General features: G+C 36.2%; 1 protein-coding gene across 1 annotated transcript in view; it reads right to left on the bottom strand.

Moving 5' to 3' along the window:
• Positions 1-16,918, bottom strand: part of LOC108965955 (Down syndrome cell adhesion molecule-like protein Dscam2) — a gene marked incomplete at its 5' end in the record, with an annotated part of 86,620 nt that extends 69,702 nt beyond the window's left edge. Inside the window, 2 exon segments of the mRNA XM_018928641.1 lie at positions 13,191-13,338; positions 16,746-16,918. Coding sequence (XP_018784186.1) covers positions 13,191-13,338; positions 16,746-16,918 — 321 coding nt within the window.
• Between the last annotated feature and the right edge of the window lie 231 nt (positions 16,919-17,149).

Below are 17,149 nucleotides of genomic sequence, written 5' to 3'. Positions count from 1 at the left end.
CTAATTGGCGCCACGTAGCGAAAAGAAGAAACGACTGGCGCGCTGTTGTTAACTCGGCTATAATCGCGTAAGCGGTGACTACGCCAATCAAGAAGAAGAGAAAATCCGAATAAGTTGACAAATGTTGCTTGAAATGGCATTGAACTTGGAATATTATTGGTCTCTTGATACACATTTCACTTCAACCTTTATAAGCACATATTGACATCACTTTTTTGGATTTTTGCAATATTGATTAGGTGTACATTTGCAATCGAAGATAAAATGAGTTACAATATAAGCTGTACAAGAACTCCCCGGCTTTTTGACAATTTCGTGAAGATATCTTGATAAATGTAATATATTTCTATAGAACGGCCAGACGATATCGGCGGTTTAGTCAAATGAACAATTTTTAGGGGGAAAAGGACATGGGCAAAATTGCAGATCGATTTCCCAAAAACGGTTAGAGTATAATATTATATATAATATATATGTAATAACGGGTGATCTAATAGGGGTACTTTTTTCAATAGCCTTTTGTTGACACACCACGCGTAGGTAGTATAGAATTGTTACATTATTTCTGTTTAGTATTGTTTGGCATTTTATCATGAAAAAATTTTCGCCTGAACAACGTTTACAAAAAATCACGTTTATAAAGAATTCTTTTCGCACACTTTGTTCAATTTATGACCAATCTTACTATTCGCAACATCATCATCCATTTTGAGACCCAGCATTCAATATCAGATAATATTAGACCGAATAGACCACGTCCAGCACGCAGTAAATAAAATATCGCAGTCGTGGTTGAGAGTCGATTCGGCGCCGTTCGCAGGAAGTAATGACTTGGCGCATTTTACGTCGACTTCTTAAAGTAGATATATAAATACAGCCTGTGCAAAAACGGAAGCTGCTTGACCTTCCCAATCGATATAGCATCGCTATATGGGCTCTTGAAAAGTTCCGAGAAGACCCGACTTTTTCCAGCTAAATTACGCCCATTTCTGGCTCAATAAAGAATGTAAAATTGCCACATTTAGGACGAAGAATAACTTGACTAGTTTCAGTAGCTGCCACTTCATATAGAAACAACAACGGTTTGATGTAGTTTGTGAGCCGGTGGAATCAGCGGTCTATAACGTAACTGTCAATGGTGACCGTTATTGATGACTGAAATTGAAGCTCGTGATCTCGGTGACCTTTAGTTTCAACAAGACGTCACCACTAAATTAATGGATTTATTAAGAGAATAATTCGGTGAGCAGATAATTTCACATTTTGGGCTGGTCGATTGGCCGCCAAGATCTTGTGATATCACACCGTCAGTTTTTTTCCTGTGGGGATATGTAAATTCTGAAGTCTACGAGTACAATCCCACTTTCATCCCGGTTTTAGAGCAAAACATCACCGGTGTCATTAATCAGTCACCAGTCAAATGCTCGAACGAGTCAACGAAAATTAGACTGAACGGATTGACCATATCTGAGACGTAGACGCGGCCAACATTTAAAAGGTATAAACACCGGAGAATGTTCTTTCAAATTGTAATAGATATTTCCCATTAGATTTCAAGTTTTGGTGTTTATTCTTTAAAAATGCAGGAAATCTCGAAAAGGTTCGCGCTGTAGAATTTCTTACGTTTGCTTTGGTTGTTGAAAACTTCGCGTCAACCTTAAGTCAGTGAGTTCTTGCTTTTTCAATGAGAAATTTTAATGACTTTAATTTGTTAGTCAAACGAGAAATGCTTCTTATAATATATAGTAGATAATGTTCTTCGTGAAGATATATATAGAAAAAACGATCGCTGATACATAATAATTATTATGTCACCACGATATCCACTAAATGGTATATAATATACCCGGTATTGTTCTGAGATGACTCTTATTTCTTAAATCTGCAAAATATGAATTTGTGTAGTGGTCTAGAATCGGTGAAAGAGGCTATTTACCAGAAATATTTTACTTGAACGTATTCTCAAATTGTCCAAAGAGACCCTCTCTCAATCTAAATTCGTGTTTTAAAACGAATCAGTTTTCAAACGCCATGCGGTAATACATATTTCTTAAAGACTATTCTGCTTAACATTTTGAACCCTGTTAACATTTTTTGCACACACTCACATATCTGTGCTTATGTGCAACTAACACTGATCTACAAAGTGCAACTGTTTGAGTAAGTAAATATTACAATGTGAGCCGAAATTACTAATGTCTAACCCATTTAACCCGTTTTAGAATGCTTGAAATGAACCTTCAACTCGACGGCGGACGCAAGGATTCACAGTTAACAACCACTACTGCAGCTCTGGTAAATTGTTCCTCCTGCGGTTTCATCACACAAAATACTAAATGCCACATATGTAAGTGCTCTTACTACTTTTCCTTTATTATGTTTTTATTTTTCTTCTTTTTTTCTACGAAATGGTTGTATTTCAGCAAGGATATGAACAAAATTCTAACTGTGGCAGTTCTGCAACATTTTGTGAAAATTGCGCCAATGCCAAATGCCAAACTGTAAGATTACAAGTACTTGCATTCTCATACTATAATCATGCTAATGTTTGTTGTGGTGCGTATGCTGCTGAAATTAAACACCAGAAGTGTTGTTGCACAGAGATGGTACAATTAAAATACTTTACTAAATCAGAGCGCAGAACTTAGTTTTGAATAGGATTATTATTAAACGATGTCCGTGAAAACTAGTTCAACCTTTCTATGAGATACCAGACGGAAAATCTATCTCTGAATGACCATAACGTGAATTCTACACCAACTTCCTTATTGTTAGTCTTCTTTTATATGATTAAAGATCTGTATATATATGCAGCTTTAAACAACTCTGCGGTAATGCTGCAGCATCAATTTTGGCAGTAGTCTGCTGCCGTATTCGGACTATAGTCAGAAATAACAAACAAGCACTGCAACAACGGTAGTCTTCCCATAAGAGGCAACGTCAGCCCTACGCAAACAAAACAACTCCCACGTAATTGCAAGTGTATATATATACAATATGTGTGTGTATATGTGAAGATACATAAACACAAACAGCGCAGCACCTAATTGCATCCTTGCACGTTTCGAGGCGGCCAACCGAACGAACCAACGGCATTTGAGGCAAACTCACATTTCTCGCTGGTAATTTGAATTTTTGGTTCGTCAACTGCAGCAGTGCAGCAATAAAAACCGCATGCTGTACACATAACAACAACTAAAAATCTAAAAAAAACGAAAATCCGTAACGCAATGTGAATGAAAAGCAGTGAGAAGGACGCACCGACAACGCCTACTGTCAACTCCTGCACACTTGACTACCATCAACGCTGCCGCCATCACATCAGTTCAAATTTATCGGGCCTGTTTCCAGCAAGCAAGCGGATAAGCGTGAAAAAATGTTTCGATACTAGAATTGAAAATACCAAATTGGATAGCCCAATACCTCAAGAGAACTTTAGTATCGATTCAGATTAATCGGACTCGCTGTTTGGTTTTGACCGCATTTAGAATATATGGTGGCTATGGATTTTGAAAAGATTGTCCTTTTCTGGCAAATCGTCGCTAAAGAATGTGAGAATGTCCTATAATAGATGCCATCATGTATAATACATAAACCGACAAGGGAAGGGCAGGCCATTTTTTTATATATTTAAAAAGGTAGTATGTCAACGGCGTTGTGTCAAACGTATCGAGCTATAAGAGACATATTTTGAAAAATAAATTGCCAATTTTCAAAGTGTATACTGTGTGCGTACTTAACGGACCGCCCTCGTGAGTGTTTATGGGCGCTGGTGCAGAACATCAGCAGAGTAAAACCTTTATTCAGGCAATAACACCCCAAGCGGAGTGCTCGGGGTGCTCTGTTCGACGTAGCTATCCTCCACAAAATTCTCTCTACACAATTCCACAGTTTTTGCTGCAGAGTTTGGTAAAATAGTATCTAGAAGCAGCGAATGTTCTCTTTTCGTTCGACAGTCTTCGACTAACACGATCGATGCATTCCACTAAAACACAGCGGTGTTGCATTATTGTTGCTGTTTACTTATTTTTGTCAACCCAAAAGCAAAGTACTGAGAATGTAAAGCGCACAAAGAATTAAGAAACAAGCAAGTAGACTAAGGGTATATTGTGGTATCTAACAGGACATTTTCGGTTATGGTCATAATGTTGTGCATCCAAAACAGCAAAAAGCTTGAGCGACTGATACCTAAATATCGTTTGATTTTTTTTAGAATTATTAGTTCTAGAAACTAATTTTTAAGCAAATTATGGACCCCAGAGTAAAACAGCAAAATGATAATGCTTTGTGATTTTGCTTACCCTATATATAGTAGCGTTCAAAAACGGAACACTTAGATGTAGTGAGTATAAATGTTTCCGATTCCGATTCAAAACAGCTGGTGACAACAGAAACGAAATTCAAAAACTATATGAAATCGAAATCAGAACGCGAAATGTTTAACGGTTTCTTCACTCCGACCAAACCCCCCGTCAACCTGCCAAAAGGCCACTATTGATAAGAAAAAATCGTCAAAAACAAATGGACTAAACTGCCTAAAGCCCGGTTCAAAGAGAATTGGAGGAAAGTCATATTTTTAGGTTAATCAAGAACTCAACTCTTCGGTTCAGATGGAATAATAATGTCTTCCAATTTTGAACACTTCAATAATAAGGTGTCAGATGTATCGTAGGTAGAGGGATAGTCAATGCTTTTCCTATCATGGTGTTGGGAAGTTGGTCTTGGTTGATGGACATGTTAACGGAATTAATTACCACCAGCTTTTACAAAAATACTTGGTGGCTTCATTCTTTTTGAACATTGCTAACCCAAGAGGATTGAATAACTTAGATCAACTACTATCCGGGAGTCCATTTATTACTCCTAGAACTGTGTGCCAATGGGCTAAAGATGGATTTGATCTATACTAATCGAAGCACGGAGCGAAACTTTGACACAACACAAAATACTAGAAGAGAGACAAACTAATTATTTAAGTAACTAAACTTGCTGCAAACGAGGCTAATGCTTAAAACAGAGTGGAACTTGAAATCAGAGTACTAGTTGTATCGAATTTAAAATTTTCTATTCCAATAAAAATAAGTCTCAGTCGCTCAAAAACAATCCCTTTCATTCACATACGTTTTTAGACTATCTACAGTGAATTTTTTTTTAGAAAATCTAGTGATTGTATTGACCAAGAATTTTTAATCTTCTTTGGACTATAAAAAAATATATTTTACGTGTCAAGAACACTAAGGACAACCAATTCTTTCTATCCTATGGTAAACATTAATATAATATCCCTTCACAGTTGTGATCTAGTTGCAATAAATTGGCATATTCAGAGCAAATATAGCGCAACTAGGAGATACTAGTTTCCCTTTTTAACAATAAGCCCAGTTAGATTTTCATATTGGCTTATCAAAAATCTTCGAAGGCACAAGATAGAGATCGCGAGCTCGCATAAAGGAATAGTTCCAAATTTGCCATTGTTTTGATAGCCAGTAGCGCATTAATCTGGAAAATTAAAATTATATTATCTCATACGTTCAGAGGCTCTCTTTATTGCTTCTTTCTAAACTCCTCTTCAGATAAAATTGTTCCAGAATATTATTTGAGTAACTAAAGAAAATATATAAGCATATTCTAAGCTCCCGTTTGTTGCTCTGGGTTTTAACGATTATCCCAGGAAACTTACTATCTTTGACTGGAAGAAGAGAGCGTTCAATAACTGTATATAAGGTTTAGTAAAAATAAAACACTTATTTTCTAACAAATCACTTTGGTAATCTGTACATCAGTCTCTGTATCTTACGTCAAAGATAGACTCCAAAAAAGAGCAAATGCGCCACATTTTACAATATTGCTTCGAAACAGTTGAACACGCATTTAAGGTGGGTGAAATTCTGAATTGGCCAATGGAAGAAGAATATTATTTCCCCTATATGGCAAATTAATTTGCTGGTGAATAATTTTTTTCAAGAAAAACTTGTGAAAGATGTCTTTCCTGGCTTTTTGTCCGTATGGACAAGGGAAAAATTGATGATTCGTTGAAGAACTTTCAAATATACTCCTTCTTCCTTTTTTTCTAATATCAAACATATGTAGCTCTTTACAAACGCAAACAAACACAGCCACAATATCCACAATACACAAAACCGAATTTGCATTAATAAATATTTCTAGCAGGAAATTTTGCCAAACCAAATTATAATATAGCCCTGGTAGTTCTATCTGGCTGAAATTGGGGGCTCAGCTAACCACTAGACTGCTTGCTATGAGAAGAACCAAATACCACTCGACAAGTTTGTATTCAAATGAATGTAGGATGTATGAGTGTGTTTCTGCATTTGAGCCCGCTGGACAGTAAAACCATTCGCAAAGATACTGCAACTGGAGTTGCGTTATTCAAAAAATACGGAGAGAACTATATTTGCCACACAACAACAGCAAAAGGTATTACAGCAAACAATAGTATGTCACTTACATACTATGTGTGTATAGATTGTATGAGAAATTTCGAAGCTGTCAGCTTTGCAATTTTCCTTTTCACTCACCGACTGATTGAAGTGTTGCATGAAAGCTTCCCAGTGTGTGCTTGTGTGAGTTGTTAGGCTTCACGTTGACGCAATTCGCCTTTCTCCGGGCATACTTTTTCTATTTTTCCTACCTACACTGGCTCAATTTTCGGTTTGACATTTACCATTATCAGCCCATGGCGTTCCCTCTGCCAGTTTTTAAGCATACAAATTGCATGTCGCGTATTCGCATGTGCGTGTATAAATGGGTGGGAACGTATGTGAATGTATTTTGAAAAGTAAGCGTGAGTATGTGAAATTTCTAGCAATATCAGTATCTGATTACCGTTTATAGTAAATGTGTGTAGAGTTGTTTATTTGATTGCATACATCACGATGTTGCTGCACCTAAATTTTGTGATTTTATGTATTTCAGTAGTATTAATTTAAAAACGATATTTCGTGTCTCAGTAAAATATAAAGATCGCTTTAGTAATCAATTTTTACTATCTGCCAACCTATTTGTTCACAGCAGCTGCTTAAGTCGGTACACCTCAGTGGCGGGTCGCGAATTTTCAATTCCTGAATAAATAATTGAACGAAGAATGTTGTCTCAAATTGTGTATTTCTAATAAAATTTCATCTTAGAAAATATAAATGTTAGGAAAGGTTTACACTGATTTCATAAACGCAAGCCTACGAGTGGTACGAAAGTTTCAAAGACGTCGACCGTTCTGGACGACCTTCGTCATCTTCAGCTGATGAGAATATTAAGAAAGTGAAAGAAAAATAGTTCGCGAAAGTGTGTACCATCTGGTAGGCATTATTTTTAAGGTGAAAAACAAAATATATTGATGAGTTATTAAGCACTTTGCGTTATATTTACAACTTTCAGGTACTTTTAAGTCACAATTTATATCAACATTATAAAAACAAATAAGGAATTGCAAAGTCTGGCTGTAATCGAAAATTTAGTACTCCTGCACTTGACCTTTCAAAGTCCGAGAATTTTTTAGAAATCTTGCTCATTTAATTCCTCTAAAATATCACACAACAGTTTAACCCAACCTCAATAATTTAAATATAGAAATAGATGCACATTTGCAATACCAAACTTATCGTAATGCCAGGGAAAATATTTACCAAGTTTCATTAAGATATTACCCAAGCTTGCTTCATGGACGGATATATGTACAGAGAGTCGCTCGAGCTTCAACTCGTCTTGTCATCTTGATTTTATATGTAGAGCTGTATTTTTATATCGGATAGCTTTATTTGATTGACTCTCCAGGCCCGCGCAACTTAAGGCTTTAAAATTTCCGTTATTTTTTAAACACATCTCGCAATTTTTTCAACCGTCAAAGTACTGACGATATATAGCAATGCTTCTTTCAGCTGATAAATATAATTCTATAAATTGATTTCCAGCTCTGAAAAATTACGGGTGCAGATCTTAGATATTGTAGCGCTCTACCAGAATAATCGGATATAGCACGGACGTACAGTGAGAAACTACAGTGTTTTTATAAAAGCATATAGTCTTTGCTTAAAAATACTAAAATTTTGACTTTCCGAAAACTTAATATACAAGTATTTCCAAAAAAAAAAAAATCATATCAAGTATATGTACGTATATTTTATTTTATATTATGAATGTTAAGCTACTTAAATGAATGCACGCCGCGGTTTCAGATAAAAGGTCGCTTTTAAGTAAACCCGAATCTACCTAATTTGCCGTTCTAACTTTAAAATGCACAATAAAACCCTCATTAAGATTTTAGATACGCAGTGTCAAAGTTGCTAAATTCTTTTTAATTATGCACACGAAAAAATGGCGAAAGTTTTCAACACTGGTCGAGATAAACAAAAACAGCCAAAATGAGCTAATAAACCAGCAAGCCATCCATGAGTATATAAGTATATTAGGGTAAGACTATCTTTTGTAGATGAACGACTAATACTACACTTATTGGTTATTAATGGTATGTATTTAATGCTTTATATTTATGAACAACACGGTCCTCTATATACCCCTAAAAAAGTTGTTTGGTGTCAAGGAATCGTTTAATTCTATTTAATTATATCCATACTTCATCCACTACACCAACTCCGTTGGCAAAACTTTATATCAAACAAGAGAAAGTATCGGTCTGATTACATCGATTTGAGGCAAGAGGATGCACGAAGAGAATATCAATGATTTTAATATTAATATCGAATATGTATTCAACATTTTATATTACATATATTGGCAGAAGTTATAGTTCGATTTTGACAAATTGATGTAATATCGTAAAGGCATCATTTGTGCAAAGTTTTATTGTGGTTACTTCATAGATTTCTAAGTTGTTTAATATATTGAAAATGCAAGAATCAAGTGGAATTTAAAAGTTTGTTGTAGCGGAATGAAGCGTGGCTGTCATCCGATTTAACATATTTTCAAAGTATCTTGTGGGAATGTTTAAGTAACCACACACACCAAAATTTGTTGGAAATTGGTCAAGCAAGCCCTGTGATTTTACATTTCATCTAAAATTGGTCGCTTTCATGTCCATTAGCTATTTTTTATAACTCCTCCTTACAAATGACTTTGACAATTGGCGTTCACCAAATGTGCCATGCCAAAAAGCACCACCCCTAACCATTTCGTATATACAGCAGATGGGTAGATATGTAATATTGCAGCTTTATTGAATATTTCTGCAAGCGTTAATGTGAATAATAAAAAAATTCTTTAAAAAAGGAAGGGAAAAAGTTTCAAACTTAAAAAGGGCGCTAAAAAAATAAATTAAGCGGTTTGAGGTTGGACGGTAGCTTTTACAGTTGTTGTTTTTATGTGGAGCGTGCCATATTGTTGTTGGCAATATATTTCTGGGAATTAGGCAGCTTCAAAGAAACATTAAGCCAAACAATTATGATGTTCCAAGTTCGCTAACGAAACCGTAGAAAATAAAGCAAAATAAATGGCAGCGAGGGAAGGAAGGAGAGCGGTGGGTTCGTATATAAAATGTAAAATAGTCAATACGAGTAATCAACAAAAAAAAAAAAAAAAAAAAAAAAAAAAAAAAAAAAAAAAAAAAAAAAAAAAAAAAAAAAAAAAAAAAAAAAATAGCGAGGCAGGCATTGCAAGATGAGGCATACAAAAAATAATAAAAACAATAAAAACGAGCACTTGAGCCATTTAAAATAGGTTAAAATGTAGCATTCTAAAGCGCCTGAATATATGCTAAGTTTCTTGTCCGCTGCAGTGTGAGTTTATGTTTGTGTGCTTTTCTCGCCTAAATATTGGCAGTGTAGCATTGCTTATGTATTTACGTAGCTGCTTTATATACAAGTAGGTTCGCGTTTGTTTCTATGCAACTTTAATGTGTTCATTTGTTGTTTGAAAAAGGTCGACGAGAGTATTACTTTACACATTTAACCTGTTTGTGGCGTTCTTTTCCGCTCAGCCTTAACACAGTTTTGCAAAAGTTGCTACAATAGTCATACTGTTGCACACCTGGGTTTCTTATATATGTCGATGCTCTACAATTAATATCGAAAACCACTTTGAAGGGTGGAGTAAATCAAAATACCAAAGAATGGAAATTAGATGCCTAGAACCAATTCTATGCGGAAAAATTGGCCCGATAAAAATATATTTACTCAAAATCTGTCTGCACACAAAGGGTGACTGAAGTGGCGTAACGATAGGATGTATGTCCATACTAAACTTATATTCATTGGCTAGCTATATTGCAGTAGAACAACAAGAGCATCTGATGATGATATGCGTCCTAGTATTTTTACGAAAAAATATAGATAGTACAGTGCCAGCGAATGGATTGCTTCATTTCTTTACTTTCAACATTTTTAAGGTGTTATAATTTTGTACAACAAATCTTAAGGATATATATAAACAAATACATATATGATTAGACCAGTGTGTATTTAATTTAAAGTTACTCTGCAAGAAGATATTTATATATTCCTACAATTTCAAAGAGGCCTCTCAGCCAACTTCAAAGCTTTTCTTACAAACGTCCACACGTATCTACTTCTTTCAAATATTCGTAGCTTTCAAATTACTTCGCACAGCACCACCTTAAGTGAAGTCCTTGGCGAATTTCATTCAATAAAGATGCGGCAAGAAAGTGTAAATTTCCCAATAAACACCAGAAACCCTTTCATGATGGCCGTAAAATTTTATATTCACTTCATTTACACATTTCTCAGCGTTTGGCATGCAAAGGTTTCACAAAAGCATAATTGACGCATACATACATACATATATGTAAATAAATGAGCATGTTGTCGTGGCTGTGTGAAAGTATTTTTATAGCGCACACATAAATTTTGGAAAAATGTTTTCTTTTTAATTAAACAAAAACTTTGACCTGAAATCCTCGTGCATAGTTAATGGCCGAACAGCTACAGCCAAGAGCGTTGTATATACATATAGTACATATCTACACACAAAAAGTAGTTATATACGCTGCTGAAATATTAGCCAGCATGCCACCCATTGACATCCATGGAGATGAACTCGAGCGTTTATATCAATTATCAAGGCCTAAAACAGTATCGGCAAGGACAGAGGAGAGAAACAAGAGAACTAAAATATGGCAGGAGCAGTGGAATTCCTCATCCAAAGGGTGCTGGACCCATCAACTTATACGGGAAATCCACTCGTGGATTGGACAGACGACATGGAGACTTAGATTGTCATCTGACCCAAATGCTTAGTGGACATGAATGCTTTAGAAGCTACCTTTTCAGATTCCAAAATATATTATTTTATTGCCCTCGATTTTCGAATTCAAGGGAACGGCTAAAAACCACACTTGGTGGTAGTTTTATGGTCGATAACTTAACGACACTCATCTATCAGTCGACTGATAAATGGAAAGCTGACAGCGAAGCGTCAGCGTTCATAATGACAAAACTGAGATCTTTTCAACTGACTAGTCGTCCGTCAGTCCGCGCAATAGAGGAAACTTAAATGTCTTGTCCCTTCCACGAAGTAATACCGAGCTGGTGGTTCCGTGGGAGAGTCCTGAATTGGGAGTAGTTTAGGTGTAGCGAATTAAAGTTCCGCGCTTCGGTTTTCGATGCTCCTCCTACTATACAAAAAAAAAAAAAATGTTGTACTCACGGTGTTAAAAGAAAAACATTTAGATGCGTACGCTCAATTTTAACTTAACTTTAACTTTTTTTGTGTTTTAGCGAACTTAAAATTTAAGTTAAAAATTCTGATAAAATCGATGCATGCCTCAATTTCTACGCAGACTTATGGATTCCAAGAAACCTGTGTTGGGTTAGGTTTTTGATATAGCTGGGTACTCTTAATGTAGAACCGTTTCTGCGGAATATTCCCATTTTTAACCCATGTTCTCCAACTGGCCCTAGTATGGTAAATGTATGTTTGTACATTAGTATGTCCTTAGTCCTATCATATTTTGACCATAAATGTTTCGTCATCTAACATTTAGTTGCTCTAAATTGAGTATTGAACTACTTATTGATCATTCAAGGAATAATAATTGTACCAAGCTTGGTATTACCTCTGCTTAGACTTGTCTAGATATGTTTCTGATTTGTCCGCTTTTTTGTTGTCGAACATTCTCCTGTCAACGGTGACTCAAGATATGGACAAGTGGAGTTTACCTGCCCTTGACCTTTCCACATATGTTTCCTATGTTGGAATTAATCTTTACCGACTACAAGGCTAATAATGCCACCCGACTATCTGTGAATTTGGTGGCTTTCAGTTTCCTCCCATAGTTATTCGGTACAACTTCATAAACTTCTGCCTGGTTCATACTGCCTGGTTCATACGCTTGATAAATGGTAATTGAGTTTAGTAGACGGATAGAAAAATAATTACCAAGACTCATGGAATATATCCCCGTTCTCAATTAGTAGTCCAATTTAGACTCATCGATAAAAAGGGGACAGTATCCCTACTAAACCTCTTTTGTTTAGTAGCTTTTAAATTTGAACTTTAAACTAGCTCTTGGAAGAGTTAACAAGGGATCTACTTCTGAAGACTTCTTCTCTGCGTACATAACTCTACGACCGACTTGTGGGCTGGTAGAAGTGGGAGAACCTTTTTAGCCTCTATTGACTTTAAAAAAGCTTCAAAAAGATTGGACGCGGAGCCTACTTCTGGTGATTTATTCTTTGCCAACAATCTCTAAGAGAGATATGCGGACTGAGTAGAATGTACGGAAAAAAGTGGAGTAAACTTCTTAAGGGTAGGATCAAAGTTCAAGAAGAAGTTACGGAGGGGTCTTCTTTTTGAGCTTCACATCAACTCTAGTTTCTGAATATAATATCCCTATAGTTTCATTGCAGCGGATATGGAATTTTGGTAATTTTTGTCGAATTTTATGGAGTCGATATTATCCTTTGCATTAAATATGCAACTGACTCAAATTGCTTTCAACAAGAGACGGTCTTTGGGATCCTTCCTCAATAATTCGTTCTTCTGACAATGATTAGTGTAATTAGCTAAGTAAACGTGACACTCTCTAAGAAAATGAGGCAAATAACTTGAGAAAACTAAATGGTTTCGATTCTCATCTCTTAGGATACAATGCACTTGTGACGCATTCAATTGATAAATTTCTGCGAATCGTTGCGCATAAGTAAACAAAGTGAGTAATTGTGATACTCACATCTCTAATTCCAATTTATCGCCGTACTTACCTGCTTTGATCACGACATCACGAGAAACAATTGTACCCACAGCATTGCTGGCCACACAATGATACACGGACCAATGGACATCTTGACGGAACTCTTCCGCCTCGAATGGGGGGAAATAGAGTGAACCGTTAGCGAGCATATGACGGACCTGCAAGAGAAAGGTAGATACATTAGCAGAGAATAGAGGGAGAAATGTAAAACTATTGAAAAAGTAATTTTGTGTAATGGATATTGGAACATTTAAACCTAAAATTTGAAAGTGGGCGTGTAATAACGTAAGTTTTTGAAAGCGGTGGAGAGCGCGTTGTTACGGACCTTCAAATCAGTTATTTTTACTTGACTTGTAAAAATTTGCGACAAATAACCGGCTATTGCCACCGAAAGTACGGATATTTGGAAATCCATCCGCCATGGCAGGCTTAGAGATAAGTACATCAAAGGGTTACGATGGGTGCCAGTAAGAGAACAAAAACCACCATAAGATTAAAATTTGCGTACACACACATACCCACTTTTAGGGCGTAGTTTCAAGGACTCCCGCATAGCCGACAAACCCAGGACCCTCCACTGCTGAGGGCATTGCCAGTGCCACATTGTTGTGCGCAATACAGTAGTAGCAATAGTGGAGCATTGACTTCGTTTGGTGCTTGTTGTGGCATTGTACTCAACGTTCCTAGTGTAGTTGTTGTGCGAAATAAAATGCGAAGCTGCTACATTGTCTGACCGCCCGTTAATCTTCCTGACCAACAACAAGCTTTTTAGCAGTATTTTTCTTCTTGCCGAGTGCGCCAGAATGTCTCACTGTTATATTTAACGACACTCGCTCGATTCCAACCGCCGACAGTCTGCATATTCGGCGCCATGTCTAAATAACTCAGGCTAGCCGCCAATGGCTGAAGTTTAGTTGAAGAGGTTATTGATTGAATTTGTTCGAAGCTGACTCTTTCCGCGCGCCTCAACTCCTAGTGCTTTCTTCATGTCAACCGTAAGTTATTGTTGCTTTTATTGTCATTTTGTTGTTACTGCTTTATATTTCAATTTTTATGTTGGTCGCAGTTGTTTCGCTTTTTGTACGGGTATCATAAGTATCAGGCATTGTTCGAGCTGCGGCTCGTGTTTCCGCTTGAGTGTTAGTGCTTGCGCTAGCCAGGAAATGTTTTGTTGGAAGTTGCTGAATTTTGTGATAATTTTTCTTGCATTATAGGGTGCGCAGACTTTGAGTTATAAACAATAATTAAATATTTATAAGCGAATATTATATTATAATTAAATCCTTCCTTCCACTGTCTTCACGCATACATCTTTACTTATTTCAATATTACGTTTCTTACAAATTCAATTGACGAATACCGATTTTGTTTGCAAGATATATTAAGATTGCTTTGAAACTATAACCGTAATCGCTTTTGTTGTAGATTTGCTTTTTTTCTCAAAAATGCTTGAGATCGCTAAAATACTTATGAGGGAGTTAAATCATATATATATATATATATATACATATAAAACTAAGGTTAGATAAGGTTCGGTTGGTAAACCAAAGTTCGCACTTGAACTACTATATGTAGCCGCTTGGGAAGCCATAAAAACATATTTCCATTTCAAGCCTTAAATTTCAATTTTAATTAGCTCATTGAGATATTTGATAGTGTGAGTTTCCTAGTAATTTTGCACTCGTTCACGCAAACCCGATTCAATCAAGAAGGAAGTGTTGAGGTGATTTTACCTCACTGCGTAGAGCTTATCCAGATTGCGTCAGGTAAGACCCAGCAGATTGAACGCCGCAAGGACAATTACCAGCTAGAACACCTCAACGAGGAAAATTGACCTTGCTGAGCAAGGTCCCGCGAAGTTAACAGGTAATCATGACTTTTTGAATCTAGCGCCCTATGTCGACTGTTGCGTTAGAATCTGCTGTTTTTAACGATTGTCCAATGAGAATTTCATGACATTTCATTGATTGAAAGCGAAGTTATTGCGTCGTAAGTGTCAGTGTGTTTGTGTTATTGGTGAGAAAATGAGCTTCACACAAAAAGCCAACATTAAATTTTGTTTTAAAATTGGAAATGCCATCGAAACTGTGCGTGAATTCATCAAAAATAAGCCGAAACCATCATTGAATTTCATGGAAATGGAATGCAGCACATCCAAAACATCGATCATTTTGACCGAAAAATTAGGCTTAAGAAAGGTGTGTGCAGGGTTTGTTCCGCACAAATTGACTGACGACCAAAAAATTGCTCAGAATCGAACATTCGATGGACGCTTGTGACCGATTATTTGACCAAAAATCACATTTTAACCATTAAACAATCCACGTATTAACCTGTTTTGGCAAAGGAAAGGAAATTATGCAGACGTAGAGGCAATACAAAAGACTTGCGTCGGCATGCTGGCGTCCATACAGGCCAACGAGCTAAAACACTCGTTCGACATGCTTTTTTATCGTGCAAAAAGCTGTATTGAATCAGGAGGAGACCATTTTGAATAAAATAAATTGGTTTTGCCGAAAAAAACATTTGTCCTCTTTTTTTTAAGTCGTCTTTACTTTGAAACGCACCTTATAGTGTTATTACAATGTGAATTGACTCGTGAGATCAAGGTTAGTATCGCTATTGGATAAAAGCGGGAACACTTCCGGTTCTCAAATTAGTTACGATATCCTTCCTCTGACCATAAGTACTACATCGTCTGTATAGTCAATAACCCAGCAGTCACGATCTTTAAGTTATTTTAAGGAGACTGTTGACGACCAAGATTCATAGAATATAATTTGAAATAACTAAAGCTATTACTACTTTCAGACTAAGCGCTTTACGAATAGTGTATTTCTGAAATTTGCCTAACCTAATCACAGCAACAAATCGAAGGATCTTCCTGACACCTGTATACTATATAGTAAAACAATAGATCTTTTATTCCACAGCTGAGAACTCTAAAGTCTAGTTGCCTCGTGAAACTCTATTGCGCGTTTGGCTTTTCGTCAATTTTTTCTAAAGAATTACTATTCCGTCTTCAATAATCAATAGTTAAGTCAGGTCGGCTTTATTTACTATACACCGGTGAACAGTCCGTTTCATAAACAATTCTTTAGCTCAAAGTGCTGATAATACTTGAATACAATAAAAAATTAAATTAAGAAGTTAGCCATTGTTAGATTGGACGAAGCTGTAGGGTTGATCCCAAATATTGGATATTACAAATATGTTTGTCCTTTGTGCTACTCATAAACAACAGAAAGCCGATAACTTTATCCTCATATATCGACGAAGCGTTTTAACCTTACCAGAGATATTTCAATCTTAAATTGGCAAAAGCAATAGAGGAGAAAGTAACTACAAGTTTCCACTTCGTCTTGTGGAAGTGGAAGCTCTGGTAAAGAGCCTTTATACCATAATAACAAAAAATTGCATAGAAAATAACTCAAAGCTGGAATAATTATTCGTATTTCAGACAGTCAGCAAATTTGGACGAAATATATAATATAAAGAACAAAAAAAGGTATGAGAGTTAAAAATAAATATATCCTAACTAAGTTTGAGACAGAATAAATCTCACCTTTGATATCGAGGTGATGGGATTATTGTCCTTGTCCAGCCATTCGACATTCGGCGGTGGATTGCCATGCGCTATGCAATCGGCAATGCTGCCGGCGTTATTGGTGAATTCGATGCGAGATGGCGGCTCATGCGAAAAATTAGGTCCTTGGGTGTCAAAGTAGTTGGAAGCATCTGAAAGAACAAACACAAGAAATAAATAAAGCAAAGAAGGAGTAAATAAATATGAAGCACCAGGTTACATATCAATTTGTAAAATTTTTATATGTGCTTTTACAGTTATAAGATTACAAATTACAGATAAAATTCGTAGCATTAAAAGATTTTATTTGTGTGCCTTAGAAATTAACGTTGAATGCGATGATTGCTGATGCTAACAGTAGATAACCGAAGAAGCACTTCAAG

This window comes from Bactrocera latifrons, unplaced genomic scaffold, assembly GCF_001853355.1.
Source record: "Bactrocera latifrons isolate USDA-ARS-PBARC rearing strain unplaced genomic scaffold, ASM185335v1 scaffold_151, whole genome shotgun sequence".
Taxonomy (NCBI): Eukaryota; Metazoa; Arthropoda; class Insecta; order Diptera; family Tephritidae; genus Bactrocera; species Bactrocera latifrons.
Note: the sequence above shows the minus strand (reverse complement) of the source record. Positions and strands in the feature narration are given on the sequence as shown.